Source organism: Scyliorhinus torazame, chromosome 1, assembly GCF_047496885.1.
Source record: "Scyliorhinus torazame isolate Kashiwa2021f chromosome 1, sScyTor2.1, whole genome shotgun sequence".
Taxonomy (NCBI): domain Eukaryota; kingdom Metazoa; phylum Chordata; class Chondrichthyes; order Carcharhiniformes; family Scyliorhinidae; genus Scyliorhinus; species Scyliorhinus torazame.
The window spans coordinates 58,478,539-58,500,850 of NC_092707.1; the positions used below are offsets into that span (position 1 = coordinate 58,478,539).

At 44.5% G+C, this 22,312-nt stretch overlaps 1 protein-coding gene across 2 annotated transcripts in view; it reads left to right on the forward strand.

Annotated features, from left to right (window-relative positions):
* mlxip (MLX interacting protein) overlaps positions 1–22,312 on the forward strand; it is a 165,564-nt gene that overhangs the window by 69,743 nt on the left and 73,509 nt on the right. For both annotated transcript variants that reach the window (XM_072495325.1, XM_072495315.1), the window contains exons 3-8: positions 1,411–1,496; positions 6,330–6,419; positions 6,640–6,681; positions 9,589–9,811; positions 16,854–16,943; positions 18,013–18,122. In XM_072495325.1, the coding sequence (XP_072351426.1) occupies positions 1,411–1,496; positions 6,330–6,419; positions 6,640–6,681; positions 9,589–9,811; positions 16,854–16,943; positions 18,013–18,122 (641 nt within the window). The remainder of the gene's footprint in view (positions 1–1,410; positions 1,497–6,329; positions 6,420–6,639; positions 6,682–9,588; positions 9,812–16,853; positions 16,944–18,012; positions 18,123–22,312) is intronic.

The following is a 22,312-nucleotide window of genomic DNA, read 5'->3' on the forward strand; positions in this document are numbered from 1 at the left end:
CTCTCGTCTTTTCCATGAGAATTCTAAAACTTACGGAATTGTGATCGCTATTCCCAAAGTAATTACCGACTGAAACTTCAACCACCTGGCCGGGATCATTCCCCAATACCTGGTCCAGTATGGCCCCTTCCCGAGTTGGACTATTTACATATTGCTCTAAAAATCTCTCCTGGATGCTCCTTACAAATTCTGCTCCATCTACGCCTCCAACACTACATGAGTCCCATTCAATGTTGGGGAAGTTAAAATCTCCCATCACGACCACCCTATTGCTCCTGCATTTTTCTATAATCTGTCTACATATTTGTACCTCTACTTCAAGCTCGCTTTTGGGAGGCCTGTAGTAAAGTCCCAACAATGTTACTGCAAGTTGAGTTTTCAACTTAAAGGCACATTCCAATTATGGGTCCACAAACCAAAAATAGTAAAATAAATGGGAACAAAGGAAATAAACAAGAAGAACTCTTACAATACATCCATAGCACACTGACTGGGGAAAGAAACACCTTCACAGCCACACCCAGCTGCAGAAACACTATATAAGAACATAAGAAATACGAGGTGTAGGCATTCAGCCCTTCGAGCCCATTCTGCTAGACAATGAGATATTTTATTTCAACACTCTTTCCCTGCACTATCCATGTATATCCTGGTGTTTTTGTCTACCAATCTCAATCTTGAACATACTCAATGATTGAGTCTCCACAGCCCTCAGGGTGCTGAATCTTTGGAATATTCTCTGTCTCGGAGTGAAGAAATGCCTTCTCATCTCAGTCTTAAATCTCTGTCCCTTATTCTGAGGTAGTGTCTCCTGGTTCTAGACTGTACTCTGTCAAACCCAGTAAGAATTTTGTATGTTTGAATGATATCATCTCTCATTCTAAACTCCAGAGAATAAAGGCACAGTTTACATAACTTTTTCTTGCATGGCAATCCCTCCATCCCAGGAATTATTTCAGTGAACCTTTGTTGCACTCCTTCCCTTGGGCAAAGAGACCAAAACTGAGTACAATATTCCAGTTACTCTCACCTAAGGATCTATATAATTGCAGTCAGATGTCTTTACTCCTGTACTCCAATCATCTTGTTATAAGGCCAGCATACCATTTGCCGCCTTAATTGCTTGCTGTACTTTCATATTAGCTTTCAAAATAAAACTTTCTCATCTCCCATAGTCTACATAATGTATTTCTATCTATGTGATTATTTGTGTTGTTTCCTCTTTCCCATCTTTCCCATTGAAACCATTGGTTAATTGGTGGCACTAGTAGCCAAATAATTATTCGGGGTTTGAGAGTAATTCGACTATTTGACTGATATTTAAGTCTGATACTGTCCTCACTACATTCATTTATTTTGAATTGCTTATGTTGTAAAATGTCCATGCTAGCTTGTTTTGTTTTTTCTTAGATGTAGAAAAACGAGACAACCCAGTTTGTCACTTTGTTACTCCATTAGATGGAACTATTGAGTTTGATGAACCTCGACGACCAGAAGTAAGTGAAACTCTAACACTGGTGATGGCGACTCTAATAATGTTTGAGAAGCTTCTAATCTGTTGTAATAATAAGGGTTCCAGGTTTGCACATGATTTGTTTCTTTTCTGTGCTTTATTGCATAATACTTTGGTTCTTCTATTTTCATCAGCAGGGCATCTATTCATCCCCGCCACTGAACGAAGAAAAAGTCGTAACTTTCCAAGTTTTTATTTTCTAGTGAGCAGGGATGCACTTGTGGTTTTGAAATAATCTTTTTTATATATATATGTGTTTTATTACAAACATTATCAAAACAGGTTGCAGCAAATAAACACCCCGGGAAACATACTTCCCAGCAGTCAACTATACAGTCGGTACAAATGTTTTCCCTTTTTCACAGCCCCCCACAAATGACAAACAGCTCCTCAAACACAGTCACAAACATCCCTCCCCTTTTCTCAAACCCCCCCTTCAGAGCCCCTTCACTCTTACTTTTTCTTCTCCAACTGCAGGAAGTCGTACAGGTCATCCAACCAAGTTGCTAAACCCGGTGGCAATGCTGACTGCCCACTCCAGTAAAATTCGCTGTCGTGCAATCATAGAGGCAGAGGCCACAACATCGGCCTTCCTCCTCCCCATGAGTCTGGCTTCTCTGAAACCCCAAATATTGCCACCAAAGGGTCCAGATCCTCCACCTCCTCCACTATCCTAGCTAAGACCACGAACACCCCACCCAGAATCTTCCCAATTTTTGGCAACCCCAAAACATGTGCGTGAGATTCGCTGGCCCCCACCCACACCTCTCACACTCATCATCTACCCCATGAAAAAACCCATTCATTCTCGCCTGAGCCATATGCACTCTGTGCACCACCTTAAACTGTATCAGACTCATCCTTGCACATGAGGAGGCCCCGTTTACCCTAAGCAGTGCCTCACTCCATACTTCCCATTTGATCTACCCTTCCAACTCCGTTTCCTATTTCTGCAACTGAGGAGACAAGGATTTGTTCAGAACCAAGGTCCTACAGAATCATTACACATAAAAGGTGCAACAGTGAGGTGTAAATGAGGACAGTCAGATCCATTCTAGCTCCTAAGTCCTATAGAGGACACAATCCCAAATGCAACCAGGAAATGCATCCAAGAATGACAATCCGACAGATCACTGTGAGCACTCCAGACAAGATTACCATTACAAGACCTGGCCATACCAGATTACTGTTACACTTTAAGAGATTAATTTCAGTAATGGTAACTAAGCATACACGTGTATTGTAAATAGTTATACTTCTTTGGAAGGGCGGGGGGGGGGGGATATTTAAAAAAAAAAAAAGGGAATTTGATAATATGCCTTTAAAGGACAGTAGCATGCCCTCACATCAAGGGAAGTGCATCATGTGACCCAGAATCAGTTTCACTTTGGCCTCCAGTAGACGACAGACACACAGTTGTGCAGCTCAGATGTCTTTTAAGCTTTCAAGTATACATGTATCTAGAATTAATAAATGAACCTATGTGATTGCACAATCCCTCGACCGACCTGTGCTTTTATATTACAACACACGCAACAGTATCAACCAAAATAATTATAAAAATCTGAGAGATGCTGGACAGAATGTCAGTCATTTGAAAAATGGGGTTTTGTGGTAAACATTATGGCCATATTTCTTTTTTGGAACAGAGGTAGAGAATGCATTTTTGTATAGAGCAACCTGAAAGATTTATCTTCTGCTCCTTGTCGGAGTAACACATACCAATTGTTACAACACCAGCCCTAGATAAACTGTACATCCAAAGATCATGGCACTGATATAACTACTTAAATATGGTTTTCTTTCGAATTCAGATGAGGTCATTCAGCTCCAGTTATCGACAATGTCTCAAAATAAAAACAGGTGCAATTACTGCAATTTTTTAATACTGATAATCCGTTGTGAATTAATAATAAACATTTGCAAACTTCAGCTGCTGAGCAAACACTGTCCTTGCACAGCTCCAGTATACTGTCATTCATGAAAAAAGTCAGCTGAACAAAATTTCAGACATTACACCAACGATGAAAACGGTTCTGCAAAAGGCCAGAACTTCTGATTTGAACTATGTTCCGCTCTTCATAGCTTTCTTTTTAAAAAAATGTTTTTTATTACAAATGTGTATAAAAACAGGTTACAGCACATACGAACCCCGGGAAACATACTTCCGAACAATCAATTATACAATTTGTACAAGTTTCTCTCTCTCCCCACCCCCTTGCGACGAACAACTCCTCAAACACGGTCACGAACATTCCCCACCTTTTCTCAAACCCCTCTGTTGAGCCCCTTAACTCATACTTTATCTTTTCCAACCGCAGGGAGTCGTACAGGTCACCCAACCAAGCCGCTACCCCCGGTGGCGATGTGGACCGCCACTCCAGTAAAATCCGTCGCCGGGCTATCAGAGAGGCGAAGGCCATGACATTGGCCTTCCTCCTCTCCATGAGCTCCGGTTTCTCCGAAACCCCGACTATCTCTGCCAAAGGGTCCCGATCCTCCACCTTCCCCACTATCGTTGCTAGGACCACGAACACTCCCACCCAGAACCAAATTTTCACAACCCCAAAACATGTGCGTGTGATTCGCTGGCCCCCCCGCCCACACCTCTCTCACTCATCTGCCACCCCTTGGAAGAACCCACTGATTTTCCCCTGAGTCATATGTACCCTGTGCACCACCTTAAACTGTATCAGGCTCATCCTGGCACAAGACGAGGTCCCATTTACCCTACGGAGTGCCTCACGCCATACTCCCCAACGGATCTCCCCTTCCCGTTTTCCCTTGATTTTCACCACCCGCTCGCCTCCCTGTTCCCCCAGTCACCTGTATATATCCCCAATTCTTCCCTCCGCTTCCACATCCGGAAGCAATAGTCACTCCAGCAGGGTGTATCCTGTCTACCTAGGGAACTCCATCCAGACCTTTCGCGCAAAGTCCCATACCTGCAAATACCTGAACCCACTCCCTCTCGGGAGCTCTACCTTCTCCCTTAGCTCCTACAAACTGGCCAGCCCTTCCTCCAAATACATACCCCTCACCTTGACCAATCCCACTTCCCGCCACCTCCTGTATACACTATACCCCCCCCGCCCCATTGATTCTTGCACAGCGGCTTTAACACCGACATTCCTTCCATCCTAAAATTTCTCCTCAGCTGATTCCACATCTTCACTGTGGACTGCACCACCGGCCTCCCTGCATACCTCCTCCGAGCCATTGGCAACACTGCCGTTACCATAGCCCTCAAACTAGCAAGATTCCTCTTCCATCCTAACCCATTTAATACCTTCTCCTTCCCACCACCACTGCACCTTGTCCACATTCGCTGCCCAATAATAATGAAGCAGGTTCGGCCATACCAACCCCCCCCTGCTGCCTCTGCCTCCTTGCTAGGACTGCGAACACTCCCACCCAGAACCAATTTTTCACAACCCCAAAACATGTGCGCGTGATTCGCTGGCCCCAACCCACACCTCTCTCACACTCACCTGCCACCCCTTGGAAGAATCCACTCATTCTCGCCCGAGTCATATGTACCCTGTGCACCACCTTAAACCGTATCAGGCGCATCCTTGCACACAAGGTTCCATTTACCTTACGAACCTTCCGCAAAGTCCAAAATGATCGTGTCCGATTTCCGAACAGGGAATCCATTGTGGAACTTAACGAAGTTGGTGAAGGAAGCCAGGGAGGATCTTAAGAGGTGGGGCCAACAACTTAAATACTTTCACATCCGTGTTCAATAGTGATAAGGGCCTAAACGACCCTCTTTACACCGGGTCCTTCCCCTTTTTCTTGATTGCTGCCTGCATCATTGTCTCCAGCAGCTCCCCCTTCTCCAGTGCTTCATTAAACTTCCCCAACAGATGTGGTGCCTGGTCCGTCACAAATTCCTTATAACATTCTATTGGGTACCCATCCGGCCCTGGGGCCTTCCCAGACTTAATACCCCTGATACTATCCAGAACCTCCCTCAGCCCCAGGAGCTCCTCCAAAGCCTGCCTCTTCGCTTCCTCCACCTGGGGAAATTCCAGTTCGTCCAGAAACCGCCCCATGTCGTGTGTGTGTGTCCCCCGGTCCGCCTCGTACAGTCCCTGGTAGTACTCCCTAAACGCCTTGTTTATCTTTCCCAGCTCTGACACCACATCCCCAGTCCGTATCATCAATATTTCCCTGGACGTGGCCTGCCTCCGCAGCTGGTGCGCCAGCATGCCAGCAGCCTCACCTTCACCCCATACTCCTATTGCGCCCCTCTTGTCCCTACGCAGTTGCCCTACCGCCCTCCTTGTTGTCAGCCTGTCAAACTGCCCCTGCAATGTTTTCCTCCTCGCCAATCCCTCTGCGATGGGCAGCCTCGAATAATCTCTGTCCACCTCCACTATCTCGCTCACTAAATGGTCATGTTCCTCCCTCCTTTCCCTATCCGCAAGAACCTTAAACAAAATAATTTCCCCTCAGACCACTGCCTTCAGTGCTTCTCAAAAAATGGCCGCCGACACCTCCCCATGCTGATTCAACTCCACCTACTCCTTAATCGCCGCCCACACCTTATCACAAAAACTTCCATCCGACAAAAACTCTGAATTAAACCTCCACCCTGGCCTCTGCTCTCGTCCGGATCTAAACCACATCTCCAGCCAGTGGGGTGCATGGTCCGCGATAACTATCCCCGCACACTGCCCCCTCCACCCCAACCAAAATCTCCCGAGTTTTGCAATAATCTTAACAGGATCATTTTGGGATAATTGTACAAGCCATCAAATCAGAAGTTGAGAGATTTTGAATGAATCCTGTTTTTTCCACCCCCTCCAAGGCAGCTGTAACTGAGGGAAAATTCTGGAAAAGAAGAATCGAGATTGTAATAAGAGAGTATCACAAATGGCGCACATACTTCAAAAAGCGGGTATGTTGTTTAAATTCTGGTGTTTACTATTAAGTGTTTCTGTTGTTACTTTGCATTTTGTGCTGTGGAAATATATGAGTTCTTCTGACACATTTAAGGAAATTAAAAAGTCAATTGACTATTAGAATGAAAGGGTAATTTCTCAGAGCTTTCTAAAATCATCATTTCACAGTGATCTATTTTTCTTTGACTTGCTTCCTGCTTTCTTTTTCTTTTCCAGTTGCAGAAGCACAAGGATGAAGATCTTTCAAGTTTGATTAAAGTAAGTCTAAAATGGAAAAACACTCTCATTCACTAAAGTTGAGCTCTTTTAAAATATTTCATCTCTTCGGGCTTGAAATGTCAACAGTGTGATCTGATACATGGGGCTGGATTCTCTGCCGGTGTGCTGAACCAGAAATCTGGGGCGGCAGGACGGAGAATCCAGCCCACGGACTTTGTTCAAAAGGGGTGATTGCAACAAATCGGCATGTGTTGGCACAGTGGTTAGCACTGCTGCCTCACAGCGCCATGGGCTCGGGTTCAATTTTGGCCTTGGGTGACTGGAGTTTGCACTTTCTCCCAGTGTCCCAGAGTTTCCTCCGGATGCTCCGGAGTTTCCTCCCACAGTCCAAAGATGTGCAGGTTGGGTGGGTTGGATGCTAAATTGTCCTTTAGTGTCCAGGGATGTGCCGGTTAGGTAGGGTTGCGGAAATAGAGCAGGGGAGTGAGCCTTAAGACCATAAGACATAGGAGCGGACGTAAGGCCATTCGGCCCATCGAGTCCACTCCACCATTCAATTATGGCTGATTTCAACCTTGGTGGGGTACTTTTTCAGAGCGTCGGTGCAGGCTTGATGGGCCGAATGGGTGCCTCCTGTACTGTTGGCATTCCATGGTTCTGTTGGAAATGTGCAACATTAATCATGCATTTTATAACTTAAAATGTGAGTATAATTTTGTCCCAGAGTTAAAGGTAACTCAACAGTAATTGCCTTTGGACGTCAGTAAGGGTTGAGTGATTTTGATTGCTTTGACGCTGCATTTTAAAATTATTTCTAAAACTCTTAATCTCGCTGATAGCATTTTAACATATTCTGTAGAAGACAGCTATTGAGATATGCTTGTCCATGCAGTATGATTTGCATATTAACCCAATCTTGTGCAGTAGCTTTCTGTATTCGGGTGCTGCCGCATGGATTGTCAGCGAATTCTTGAGCTTCGGTTAAAGACGTGTGCCCTTTTGCTAAATGGGGAAATTTGACCACCTCCTTGCAGATCATTTTTGGTTCCTCATCCTGCAACACATTGATTGTGTAGCCGTTACCCGCAAGTCCCTCTATCCCTTGGCCACCTTGCGCATTCCCAATTTTCTACATTCCATTGTTATTCTGAACCTAGACCATTGTGTGTTTGTGTCTCTCCATTCCTCATTCCACCTTTGTTCCCTAAGCCTTTAGCCCCATTATGAGCCTGTTTAGAATTGATTGTGCCTTACTTGAATCCTCCTTGCTTTTAAAAGCTTCCATAAGATTGCCTGTTTGCTCCCAACATTGTTCACTTACTGCTTTCCACTTCCTGCTTAGTGCTTCAATTCTACCCCTCTTCTCCTCAGTCACCCTATCTCTCCAAAACCCTTGTTATGAAGTTAAAGGAATTAAGAAAATTGTTCAGGCTCTTTGTTGAAAACTTGCAATATTAGGCAGCAAAAAGATAAACACTGCCATCTACTGGATATGAAATGAATCACGGCTAAGAGTTTCTTAAAAACGTGGAATATTTAGCCTTTGTAAATTTCTGTTATTTTAACTTTTAAAATTCCAGTGTTCTGCTGTCTCCTATACAGTGCTTTAGATCGCAGAATCCCGACATTGCAGAAGGAGGCCATTTGGCCCATCAAGTCAGCACTGACCTTCTGAAAGAGCACCCTACTTTAACCCCCCCCCCCCAATCCCTGTAACCACACCAAACCTTTTAGACACTAAGGTGCAATTTAACATGGCCAATCCACCTAAACTGTCCATCTTCCTATGGGAGGAAACCCATGTAGAAACGGGGCGAAAGTGAAAACCCCACACAGACAGTCGCACAAAGCTGGAATTGAACCCAGGTCCATGGCGCTGAGAGACAGTGGTGCATTGTGTTTATCCCTGGCGAGGGATGCAATATTGCGAGGAAACATTTGAACTTCGTTTTTCTTTCCCCACAACAAATTAAATCCTATGGCTTTAATTTTCTTTTGTTCTCCAATGCTTCTGATCAGCTCCCTTGATCCATCTGCTTGCCTCTTATGTACTTCATTAAAATAATTTGATGTTTCAATCATGGGATATGGCCCATCCCTACCCCAATCCCCCATTTCTAAAATTGGGCTAAAGATTTGTGTACCATTTTGTATGTTTCCAAAACAATTTTAAAATATTTAACACCATTGCTAAGCTGAACTACAAATCATTGGTATCTTTTTTATTTTTCATCCATCAGATCAACAGTAATAGCTGTGCAGGGTTCTCTGGGCCATGTGCATCTTGCACAGTTGTTGAGTTATTGAAGTACAGTATTCTAGTATGATACTGTGCAGCTCTGAGCTAGTCCAAGAGCACATAAAGAGAAAGGAGCTCGAGTGTTTAAATCTTGGGATTTAATTTTGTGATTATTTGGGGGAATATGGTTCATGCTTGAACACTTCAACATTTTTAAAATGCCTTAAATAATTGCTGCCTACATATATTTCTAATTATACCTTTAGTATAATAAAATACACTGTGTAGGACTGCTTATTTGAATATGACGTTCTGGTTTTTGAACATTTTGCAGCCTCTCTATAGAAGGCAATTTTTCTGATTTATTTATTTATTTATTTATTTTGGGACACGTAGCCAGAGGGGACCTATTTCACTTTGTTCGTCTTAGTGATATCTGGGAGCTTTCCTTTATCTTGTCAGCCGAAGGGGGCTTTTTTTTTTTTTGGAAGGTGGGTTGAGATTTTTTTCAAAATATCAAGTTGAAAATTTGTTGGTTGCTGGTGAGAATGCTGTAGGCTTCTTAACATTTGTCAAATGAAAAGTATTTGATCAACAGTGCCCTGGTTGAAAGAATGGTCCCGGCCATCATAAGTTAGTTATTAGAAGTTGCTTATGTTTTAGTTACACTAATCATTCTTTCTGTATCATTGGGTAATGATATACAGCTTTCTGCGTTTGATGATGGTTATCCCGAAGCCTGTTATATCCCATTTCAAGATGATGATTTGGCAGCGTGGCGTGCAAAAAGAAAAGGAAGTGATACACCAGTTCCTATGGAAGAAGACCAGCTTCTGGATATGGACATGTTAATGTCTGAATTCTCTGACACTCTTTTTTCAACTTTGTCTTCGCACCACCCAGTTGCCTGGCCCAACCCAAGAGAAATTGGTTAGTGACAATTGCAAGGCATGTTTTCTTTACATTGTAAACTTTTTAAAAATGTTACATTTTTATAAAGATTTTGGTATATTTCTTCAAATGTTATATTTCTTTTTGTTGAGAAGTCCTGTAATACATAAATGTGCTTGCAATCTGTGGGGAGTTTTAATCAAAATTGTCTTTGATTAATAATGTTCCTGTAGTTTCAATGTATGATTTCATTAAAATAAAGTGGCAGTTGTGTCAAATAATGGAGACAGTGCTTCCCCAGCCGTTCCAGGTCATTATGTGTGCTTGCCTATTGCTTTCATGTGCATTGTGACAAGTTTTTCAAGTCTGGGAATGTACTTTTGAGTTCCTCGACCCAACCATCTTCAGCTGCTTCATCAATAACATTCCTTTGGGTATGTTTGTTGTTGATTGCACTATGTTCAGCACCATTTGTGGCTCCCATGTCCAAATGCAGCAAGACCTGGACAATATTCAGGCGTGGGCTAACAAGTGGCAAGTAACATTCACACCACACATGTGCCAGGCATCTGTATCTCCGAGAAGAGAGAATCTAACCATAGCCGCATGACGTTCAGTGGCATTAGCATCATTAAATCCCCCATTATCAATATCCTGGGGGTTACCGTTCACCAGCCACTGAACCGGACTCGCTGCATAAATACTGTGGCAACAAGAGCAGGTCAGAGGCTAGGAAGCCTGTGGCAAGTAACCATCTACAAAGCACATGTCAGGAGAGTGATGGAATATTCTCCACTTGCCTGAATGAGTGCAGCTCCTCCAACAACATTCAAGCTCAACACCATCCAGGACAAATCATCCTGTTTGATTGGCGCACCATCCACAAACGTCACTCCCTCCACACCGATGCACATCGGCAGCATCTGCGAGATGCACTTCCAAAACTCACTAACGCTCCTTAGATAGCACCTTCCAAACTCATGTCTGCTAGCACCTAGACGTACAAGGGCAGCAGATGCATGGGAACACCACCAACTGGAGGTTCCCCTCCAAGGCAATTAACAGCCTGATTTGTCACTGTTCCTTAGCTATTGTTTGGTCAAAATTCTGGACTCCTCCCTAACAGCACTGTGGGTGTACCTGCACCACGTGAACCTTCTCGAGGGCCATTAGGGATGGGCAACAAATGCTGGCTTGGCCAGCGATGCTCACATCTCATGAAAGAATTTTTTAAAAATGCCTTAGTTTTTGGCACAGCAAGACCAAGCGAATGCGGGGAGGAAATGCAATTGAAAGATCCTTATAAGTACTTGCCACTAAGTCAGAACCAGGATGAAAGACCAAGTTACAGCTCAGATCAAGGAAGATTAATAAAGTACTTTTAATGTAATAAACTATGCTAAGTGCAGAAGAGGAATATTTTAAAATGAAAGATGACAGCAAGACACGCAAGCAGTTTTTGGATCAAATTACCAAAAGTTTGTTCCAAGAGGTAGGTTTTAAGGAATGGTTTAAAGGAGGAAAGCACGGTCGAGAGGTGTAGGGTAGGTACAGACTGTAGGATAGGCAACTGAAGACACAATTGCCAGTGGTGGAGTGATTAAAACTGGTGATGCATAAACGGCCAGAGTTAGAAGGTTTGTGAGGCTGGAGGAGATTACAGAAGTAGAGAGGGGTAAGACCATAGAAGGAATTGAAATCGAGGATCAGAGTTTTAAAATTGAGATGTTGCTTGACTGGGAACCAATGTAGGCCAGCGAACACCGGGGTGATGTGGAATGGATTTGCTGCAAATTAAGACATGAATAACAGAGTTTTGGACGACCTTAAGTATAGAATTTGAGAGACCAGACAAGTATGTATTGGAATAGTCCAGTCTAGAGATTGCATAGGCATGAATGAGGGTTTCGGCACCAACTGAGATGAGACGGGGCGAAGTTGAGTCGTGGAAATAGGCGGTCTTGGTGATGGCGTCAACATGGGGCTGGAAGGTCATCCGGGATCAAATATAGCACCACGGTTGTGTACAGGCTGTTTAATCTCAGTCTGTTGCCAGGAACAGGGTTGGAGTTTGGCGCTAGGTAACGGAGTCTTTTTATAAGTGTATTTTATTACAAACATGTATCAAAACAGGTTACAGCGAGCAAATACCCAGGGAAACTTGCTTCCCTACAATCAACTTTACATTCTGTACAGATTTTCCCCCTTTTTCACACCCTCTCCCTTCCCCCGCAACGAACAGCCCCTTTAACACGGTCACAAACATCCCCCACCTTTTCTTAAACCCCCCTGAGAAGCCCCTTAACTCATACTTTATCTTCTCTAATCACAGGAAGTCGTACAGGTCATCCCTGGTGGCGATGCCGACCGCCACTCCCAACAAAACTCGCCGCCGTGCAATCAGAGAGACGAAGGCCAAGACATCGGCCTTCCTCCTCTCCATGAGCTCTGGCTTGTCTGAGACCCCAAATATCGCCACCATAGGGTCTGGGAAACACTTCCTCCACTATCCTGCCTAAGACTGTGAACACTCCCACCCAGAATCTTCCCAATTTTTTGCAACTCCAAAACATGTGTACGTGATTTGCTGGCCCCCGCCCACACCTAATACACTCATCTACTACTCCCTGAAAGGACCCACTCATTCTCACCCGAGTCATATGCACCCTGTGTACCACCTTAAACTGTATCAGACTCATCCTTGCACATGAGGGGGTCCCGTTTACCCTATGCAGTGCCTCACTCCATGCTCCCCAATTGATCTCCTCTCCCAGCTCCGCTTCCCATTTCTCCTTGATCTTCATCACCCACTCGCCTCCCTGCTCCCCCAGCCTCTTGTATATATCCCCAATTCTTCCCTCCCCTTCCACATCCAGGAGCAGCAGTCGCTCCAGCAGGGTGTATCCTGGCATCCCAGGGAACTCCTCAAAGTCCCTAACCTGCAGATACCTGAACTCTCTCTCCCTTCGCCGCTCTATCCTCTCCCTTAGCTCCTCCAGACTGGCGAACCCGTCCTCCGAATACAGATCCCTCACCTTGACCAGACCCACTTCCCTCCACCTCCTGCATGCACGATCCATTCTCTCTTCCCCCCTTCCCCCCCCCCCCCCCCCCCCCCCCCCCCCCCCCCCGGCTCAAACTCATGATTCTCGCACAGCGGCGTTAGCACTGACATCCCTTCCACCCTAAAATGCCTCCTCAACTGATTCTATACCTTCACTGTGGACTGCACCACCGGGCTCCTTGAATACCTACTTGGAGCCATTGTCAACGCTGCCGTCACCATAGCCCTCAAACTAGACCCATTACAAGATTCCTCCTCCATCCTAACCCCCTCTATCCCTTCTCTTTCCCACCACCGCCGCATCTTGTCCATATTCGCCGCCCAATAATAATGAAGCAAGTTCAGCAACGCCAACCCCCCTGCTGCCTCTGCCTCTAGCAGGGTCCTCCCCACCCTCGGCACCCTCCCTGCCCATACAAAGTCAGAAATGGTCGTGTCCACTTTCCAAAAAAAGGCCTTTGGTATAAAGATCGGGAGAGCTTGAAAGATAAACAAGAACCATGGCAGAATATTCATTTTCACCACTTGGACCCTCCCTGCCAGCGTGCAATGTATCCCACCTCTTAAGATCCTCCCTAGCCTCCTCCACCAGCTTCGATAAGTTCCACTTATGGAGCCCCGTCTATCCCCAAATACCTAAACCTATCCCTCGCTACCGTAAATGGCAACCCCCCCCCCCCAAAAAACATTAGCCCGCTGTGCCAGCTCATTCACCGGGGAGACCTCGCTTTTCCCTACATTCAGCTTGAGAACCCTCCAAACCTCCCAGCAAGCCCATAATCCTTCCAATACTCTCCAACAGATCCGAAACATACAGCAAGAGGTCATCGGCATAGTGCGACTCCCGATGCTCCCTCTGTCCCCTCATAATCCCCCGCCACTCTGCCGACCCCCTGAGATAGGTAACCGAGTTTGGAGTGGGAACCATACACTGGCTTAAAAGTGGATGGGGCGAGAGGTGGTGGAGAACTGGATGTTGTTGGCATACGTGTGAAAAGTTTAAACTGTACTCTCTGTTGATGGCACTAAAGGGCAGCATGAGGGGCCAAGGATAGATCCTTGGGGGCACCAGAAATAACTGGGCGTGGGAGCAAGAAGAGAAGTCATTGCAATTCATTCTCTGGCTACAATTAGATGGGAATGGAAATAGGTGACTGCAGTCCCCACCCAGCTGGAGAGGCTTTGGAGGAGGATGATCTGGTCAACCATATCAAAGGCAGGTGGAGAAGGATGAGGAGGGAAAGCTTTACCTTTGTTGCAAGTCACGTTGGATGACGTTTGTGACTTTGGTAAGCGGTGTTTTGGTATTATGGCGGGGCAGAAACGTGGTTGGAGAGATTCAAACATGGAATTCCAGGAAAGATGGGCATGGATTTGAGAGGTGACAACTCGTTCAAAGACTTTGTCCCATCTCACTTTCCTCTCCAGAGGTTTTAAAGGATGGCTAGTTTTATTTTGAGGAGAAAGGTACTGACGGTAGAAATAAATGAGAGAGGGACAGTATCCAAAAAAGAGAGAGCAATTCACGATATAAGCTAACATGGGACCAGGAAAGGAAGTTGGATGACCATCCGTGTATAGGGATTAGGTTGAGGAAACAGGAGATGGGTCTCATGAACTTATCTTGAGCCTAGACAGGGGTACCGTCAGACAATTTTACAGAGCTGGCATGAGGGGAAGATAATTTGGGGCTAAGGGGGCAGGGGGAAGAATTATAAGAACTTTGGCCAGTTGGACTATGGAAAAGAGGAACGAGGTGGATGCAGTTGATCAGATGGTTTTGATCTTAATAACGAGCAGGTCCATGAGCTCCGCGCACCTATTGCTGGAGGTAAGCGTGGACGGGAGAGGGATTTAAGAAAATGGTTTGCAGTAGAGCAAAGAAGCCGAGTATTATCTTTGCATTACAGGATGATCCTGGAACAATGAGTAGTTTTAGTAGACGTGATCAGGATTCAAAAGTATTTTAAGTGGTCCCACCAGATCTAGTAGTAGATAGCTAAACAGTCATCTGCATATCTTTCCACGTCTATGGCTCTTGGTCTCATGGGAACAGTGGTGAGTGAGAGAGGGTAATACTTTGGGGATGGGGCATCAAACGTGGAGCCAAGGGTGTGGATGAGCAAATCAGTAGCTGCAGAAGTAGTGTGGTTGACGGAGGGTGAAAGGCTAGATTGCAATTTTGAAAGTGCAGTTGTAAGTGAATTGGAGGATTTTGTTTTGCAGGGGCAGATACACAGAAGGATTGGGGTATGGAAGGGCACTGTGAGTAGTATGAGGTAATAAGAACAAAGAAGGAACAAAGAAAAGTACAGCACCGGAATAGGCCCTTCGGCCCTCCAAGCCTGTGCCGACCATGCTGCCCGTCTAAACTAAAATCTTCTAAACTTCCAGGGTCCATATCCCTCTATTCCCATCCTATTCATGTATTTGTCAAGATGCCCCTTAAACGTCACTATCGTCCCTGCTTCCATCACCTCCGGCAGCGACTTCCAGGCTGTGTAAAAAAAACTTGACTCGTACATCTCCTCCAAACCTTGCCCCTCGCACCTTAAACCTATGCCCCCTAGTAATTGACCCCTCTACCCTGGGAAAAAGTCTCTGACTATCCACCCTCGCTTATGCCCCTCATAATTTTGTAGACCTCTATCAGGTCGCCCCTCAACCTCCGTCGTTCCAGTGAGGACAAACCGAGTTTATTCAACCTCTCCTCATAGCTAATGCCCTCCATACCAGGCAACATCCTGGTAAATCTCTTCTGCACCCTCTCTAAAGCCTCCACATCCTTCTGGCAGTGTGGCGACCAGAATTGAACACTATACTCCAAGTGTGGCCTAACTAAGGTTCTATACAGCTGCAACATGACTTGCCAATTTTTATACTCAATGCCTCGACCAATGAAGGCAAGTATGCCGTATACCTTCTTGACTACCTTCTCCACCTGTGTTGCCCCTTTCAGTGACCTGTGGACCTGTACACCTAGATCTCTCTGACTGTCAACTTTTGAGGGTTCTACCATTCACTGTATATTCCCTACCTGTATTAGACCTTCCAAAATGCATTACCTCACATTTGTCCAGATTAAACTCCATCTGCCATTTCTCCGCCCAAGTCTCCAAACAATCTAAATCCTGCTGTATCCTCTGACAGTCCTCATCGCTATCTGCAATTCCACCAACCTTTGTGTCGTCCGCAAACTTACTAATCAGACCAGTTACATTTTCCTCCAAATCATTTATATATACTACGAACAGCAACGGTTCCAGCACTGATCCCTGCAGAACACCACTAGTCACAGCCCTCCAATCAGAAAAGCACCCTTCCATTGCCACTCTCTGCCTTCTATGACCTAGCCAGTTTTGTATCCATCTTGCCAGCTCACCTCTGATCCCGTCTGCCATGAGGGACCATGTCAAAGGCCTTACTGATGTCCATATAGACAACATCCACTGCCTACCTGCATCAATCATTTTTGTGACTTCCTCAAAAACTCTATCAAGTTAGTGAGACACGACCTCCCCTTCACAAAACCGTGCTGCCTCGCTAATACGTCCACTTGCTTCCAAATGGGAGTAGATCCTGTCTCGAAGAATCCTCTCCAGTAATTTCCCTACCACTGACGCAAGGCTCACCGGCCTGTAGTTCACTGGATTATCCTTGCTACCGTTCTTAAACAAAGGGACAAGATTGGCTATTCTCCAGTCCTCCGGGACATCACCTGAAGACAGTGAGGATCCAAAGATTTATGTCAAGATCAGTAATGAAGTAATCAGTAATGACCTGATCAGTGATTGATACGATGAGGCTAGCAAGACCACATGAGATGGCAGTCAGGGTTGAAGGAGAACTTGTGTAGACAAGTGAGTAATTGCTTTTTGTGATGCATCCTCACCCAAGTTATACAAAATAAAAGATGTTGGGAAAATTAGCGCTTATTGCAAAGTATTCAGCGTGAAAATAGCTTTGGTCAACAAAATGTGTGTTCAAAGTCATGTATGTTTGAAATACTTCCAACAGCTCATGCAGGAAATGCAGACATGATTCAGCCTGGATTGATCCCTCTGCAGCCCAACCTGGACTTCATGGACACTTTTGAACCCTTCCAAGGTAAGATTGCATGAGTACTTTGAATTTTAAAAATGTTAAGTTTATGTACTCAGTTAAGTGGAAATTCACTTATTCAATGGCATTTTACAGAGCTTTTGTTGAATATCTTCATAGAAACATAGGTGTTATGGAGAACCATCACAAAACTCATGATGCCTTGTTGATCATTTTCACACTTTCATAGAATTTACAGTGCAGAAGTAGGCCATTCGGCCCATCGAGTCTGCACCGGCTCTTGGAAAGAGCACCCTACCCAAGGTCAACACCTCCACCCTATCCCCATAACCCAGTAACCCCACCCAACACTAAGGGCAATTTTGGACACTAAGGGCAATTTATCATGGCTAATCCACCTAACCTGCACATCTTTGGACTGTGGGAGGAAACCAGAGCACCCGGAGGAAACCCACGCACACACGGGGAGGATGTGCAGACTCCGCACAGACAGTGCCCAAGCCGGAATCGAACCTGGGACCCTGGAGCTGTGAAGCAATTGTGCTATCCACAATGCTACCGTGCTGCACTTTAAAATATATCAGTTTGGTTTCTGTTTAAAATACTGTTTGTTGAAGTGGTTGTGCACTTTCTTACTTTGAGTACCATATTTGACTTTGCCTTGCTGCCTTCGCTTCGGTAGGGAGTTACAAAATGTTCAGGTACTTCGGAAATGTCACAGCCTTTCCTGGTTGATCGTCGGCCTTTTCTTAACTGTTGCTTCTATTGAAGTAACATTTTTACCAATCCTATTCCTTTCATTTTTTAAATTCGCTTTAACGAATTTTCTTTAGATGGCAGAGCTGGCTCCCTAAGTTGCATGCTGTTGTTGAAGAATGTTTTTTTTAAAACAACATTATTTTCTCCTTCCTTCTCAATGAAGATATAAATTGTCATTTGGAGAGTCAGGGTTCCACGGTTATGGGTTTTTCCTAGCACAGTGCAAGGTTTGTAAACTGTAATCTTACCACATTGTAGCTAAATTATTTGTGTGGGAACATGTGCATAGTTTAATCTTTTCAGCATGGGACATTGCAGAAAATAAACAATACCAATCATGGGTTTTTAATTTCAGATTTTTTTCCGATAACTCGTTTCCCCTCTTTGGCTGGCAGTCTGTTCTCATCATCCACTCCTTCGACACCTACTGTCACTTCCCTCTGTGCCAGTAGCTCACCACAACAGGTAAGCTTTTTGTTTGGTCCTAGTATAGGTGTAATACTGAAGCTCATCTTTCTTGCCATCTCTCCTGTGTGCGTTTGCAAATTGCCAGAGCAACTTTCCAAGTAGTCAATGATGCTTTATCATCAGTAGTGTCACTATTGCACTGCATTTTCAGTGTAATTTAGGGATAGCATAAAGGGTCTGCATAATAGATAGTGAGCCTGTATCGTCTGTGTCACACATACTGTTTGAAAGTTGCATGCTGCAACTTAAATTTAGCTTAACACTGCTTCCCATGCAAGCAGGGTAGTCATTTTCACAGCAGGCTACATCATCTAGAAACTAATATAGAACTTTTATTCTTATTACTAGAGAATGCAAAGGATGCCCATAGTGGGCTGGATCTTACACTCACTTGCTGAGAACTTGAAAACAGGGTTGGGGAGAACATGTGAAATCCAGTGGGTGGCCTGCCGAGAGCCCCTTCCACAATTTTACCAGCAGCAGGGCTGATGTCAGGCCCCCCCCCACCAGAGAGCAACCATTGCCGGCTTAAGAGCCTCATTCCGTTGCCTCCAGGATTTGATCTACGACAGGAGAAGCTCTTACCAAGCGCCCAGTCTGGCACTTTCCCTGCACATGGAGGGCATAGTCCCTGCCAGCATGGCCCTGGCAAGACCCCCCAAACACTTAAAAAGTTGCAACCCAGTGCAGAACAACACCTCAAAACCCTGAGTGCCGTACCAGCAGTGGCCACCATGTCCCGTTGGTACTGGAGGGCTGTAAGCCTCTGTCTGGCCAGCGGCTCTTTGAGGTGGGGCTTCCTGTATCTAAGGGGTGTAATTCCTATCTCCAGCCTATTAATCGGCAGTCAGCCACTAAATGGCTACAGGGCAGCAGAATGTATGTTGAGTGGGTTCCCGTTCTGACTTTTCAATCCAGGTGGATGGGGATCACTGTGCCTTGTAAAATGCAACCCTATGTTACAACAATTCAGGTATCAGAAAATATTATCCCATTGGGTCCTTCTGATAATACACACTTTTCTTTCCAGGATTTATTTATCAACAAAATGTTACACCGGTTGAAAGCTCAGGCAAGATGGGTTATAGCATGTACAAATTAAGTTAACTATTCAGAAGAATGTCTCGATAGTTTCAGGAACTATAAAGATAGGAGCAGCATATGGACCACGTATAATTCCATGTATGAAGTTGCAATTAATATCTTTACGACCTGGCATTTATATATTGCTGTATGTCAAATGGATACAATCTCTTTGAAAAATTGATTTTTGCAAACATAATCTTGCTGGAAGGCCTGGGAATTCTCTCCCTTTCATGGTGGTACTAGCACATTTTAACTTTCTAAAAACCTTTTTTAACATCTGACAGACAAATTAGTAATTATATTTGAAATTCCAATTAAACTGACATAAAGTAGTCATGCCAGACACAATTAATAAGTAACCAAAATAATTCATTTCAGGAGGACTCTACATTAACATTTATTCAATTAATCCAAGGATGATCAGCCTGCGTTACAGCAATCCATGTATAATGAAGGGAATGGCGTAAAATTGCTGCAGGGAAGCACAATGCCCCCTTTTTTTTTTAAAGTGAACATTTCTGGAAGAAGCTGAAGGAACTTGGACTCTTTCGGGCTATAAACAAAGAACCCAGTTTTGTTTTTAAGTACTGCAAATTTACTAACTTGATTGCTGCTCATGGTGGGGGAAGAAAAGAGAATTCTTAGTAAGAAATAATTCAAATTTAAGTAGGCTGTAGCATGTCACCAAAGTTTCTTTTGTGCATTATTGTGTTGGTAAATAAAACATGAGGGAAGTTTAGATTCTATAGTGTAGTCTGCAAAAAAGAAAAGATATATTCGTATTACAGATAGTAATCTTTAAAGAGGAGCATGCATTTTCAGAGTCATAGAGGTCTACAGCACAGGAAAGGCTCTTCGCCCCATCGCATCTGTGTCGGTCAAAAACAACCACCTAAGTATTCTAATTCCATTTTCCAGCACTTGGCGCCATTGCCTTGTATGCTTTGACACCGCAAGTGCACATCTAAATACTTCCTAAATGTTATGAGGGTCTCTGCCTCCATCAGCCTTTCATGCAGTGATTCCAGACTCCCACCGCCCTCTGGGTGGAAATAGTTTTCCTCCCATCCCCTCTAAAACTCCTGCCCCTTACCTTAAATCTATGCCCCGGTGGGCATTGATCCCTCCACCAAGGGGAAATGTTTCTTCCTGTTTACTCTGTCTATATCTCTCATAGGGGGATGTCCCCCCTCAGTCTCCTCGGATCCAAGGAAAACAACCCCAGTCTATCCAATCTCTCTCTTCAGAACCAAAACTCTTCAACCTGGGCAACGCCTTGGTAAATCTCCTCTGTACCTTTTCCAGAACTGTCACGTCCCTCCAATAATGTGGATCCCAGATCTGCACACAATACTCCAAATGTGGCCCAGCCAGCGATTTATGCAGTTCCAGCTTAACCTCCCTGCTCTTAAACTCCGTACCTCGGCTAAGGAAAGTATACCAGATGTCTTTTTTTTAAAAAGTGTGTTTATTAAACTTTTGCATATTAACAAATAACCAACAGAAATACAAGAATACAAATAATACAAATAAAACAAAGATAAAGTAACTGACTTCAACACTATACCTAAAACCTTTAACAGCTGACAATGTCTAGGTCTCTGAAAAAGGAAATAAACAGTTGCCATCTCAGGAAGAACCTCTCCGTTGAAGCTCTCATGGTGAATTTAATTTTCCCCAAGTGAAAAGCCCCCTAATCAGTCAGAGGCACTAGGCGGAATGGGAGACCTCCAACCCAGTAATACCCACCTTTGAGCTAACTGAGGCAAAGGAGATAACATCCACCTCTACCACAGGGTGAACTGCCGGTGGTCAGAAACCTCAAATATGGCCACCAGCAGACATGGAAGTAAATCCAAACAGAGAATCTCAGGCATGGTGCGAACAAAGGAAGCCCAGAATCTAACCTGTCTGGGCATCTGAGTGAAGTGGAGAGCAGGAGAGGTTGCTGAATGCTGCAGTGCAGAGGAATCTGGTGTCCTTGTACATGAATCACAAGTTAACATACAGGCTGAAACAATCATATTGAAGATACAGGATGCAAACTTTTGTCTGCATCACTGTTGCACAAAGACTGCAAAGCACAGAAACTGGGCGTTATGGAGGAGCCAGTTCAGTTCGCTGAGAGAATCAAGGGCTGTACCAGGAATCTTTGTTTGGTCACAGGCTCAAGGAAATTACTGTTATTTAGGTTCATTAACCGAGCCTGAAATGTATTTTCTAAAGTTCATAGTTGATAAAATGTGATGCTAAATTGAATCCAAAAAACAATTTATTGACATCTGAAATAAAACTGGAAATCTTTTAAGTCGAAAAAAAGTGTGGAGGGGTCAGATGAGAGAATGTGGTCATAGGTCTGAGATCGACTCCACTGTCCGGTTGCTACGAGGATAGAACCCTTTTCAGCAAGGGGGAAGGGAAAGCCGTACAAGAGAAATCACAAACTTGAAAGTAGCTGAAATTTGTCCGCTAACTCTCGAAAGCTGGCAGGCACCCCCTCAATGAACAGATCACCATAAGTTTTCTGGTCCCTTCGATTTCCACGAGTTAAATGTTGAGTCCAGCCCAGAGGTCAGAAAAGGTGATTGTTACAGACAGAGGCCTGTGAATACAAGAAAGGAGTTTAAATGTTGTCTGAACTGTTTCCAGATTCTAAGAGCGGAGACCGCCACTGGGTTTGAGGAGAATCGAGTGGGAGGAAATAATCTTTATTAGTGTCACAAGTAGGCTTACATTAACACTACAATGAAGTTACTGAGAAAATCCCCTAATCGCCACACTGCGGCGCCTGCTTGGGTATATTGAGGGCAATGACTGGGAGAGTGGATGTAGTGCAAGAGCGAGCCTCCATTTGGTCCCAGATTGAATCGGGATCACTGATCCACAATAGGATTTTTTTGGATAGTATGCGGCTCAGCAATAAGACAACAGGTTTGGGAGGACCATATCGCCTTCCCTGTCTATCGTTCCCTCTGGAGTAGAATGCTGCAGATTCTGGGATTTTTATCCATCCAAATAAAAGCAGATATTAATTTATTAATCACAAAAAAATTGGATTTGGGAAGGAAATGGGGAGATAGTAAAAGAAAAATCTAGGGAGT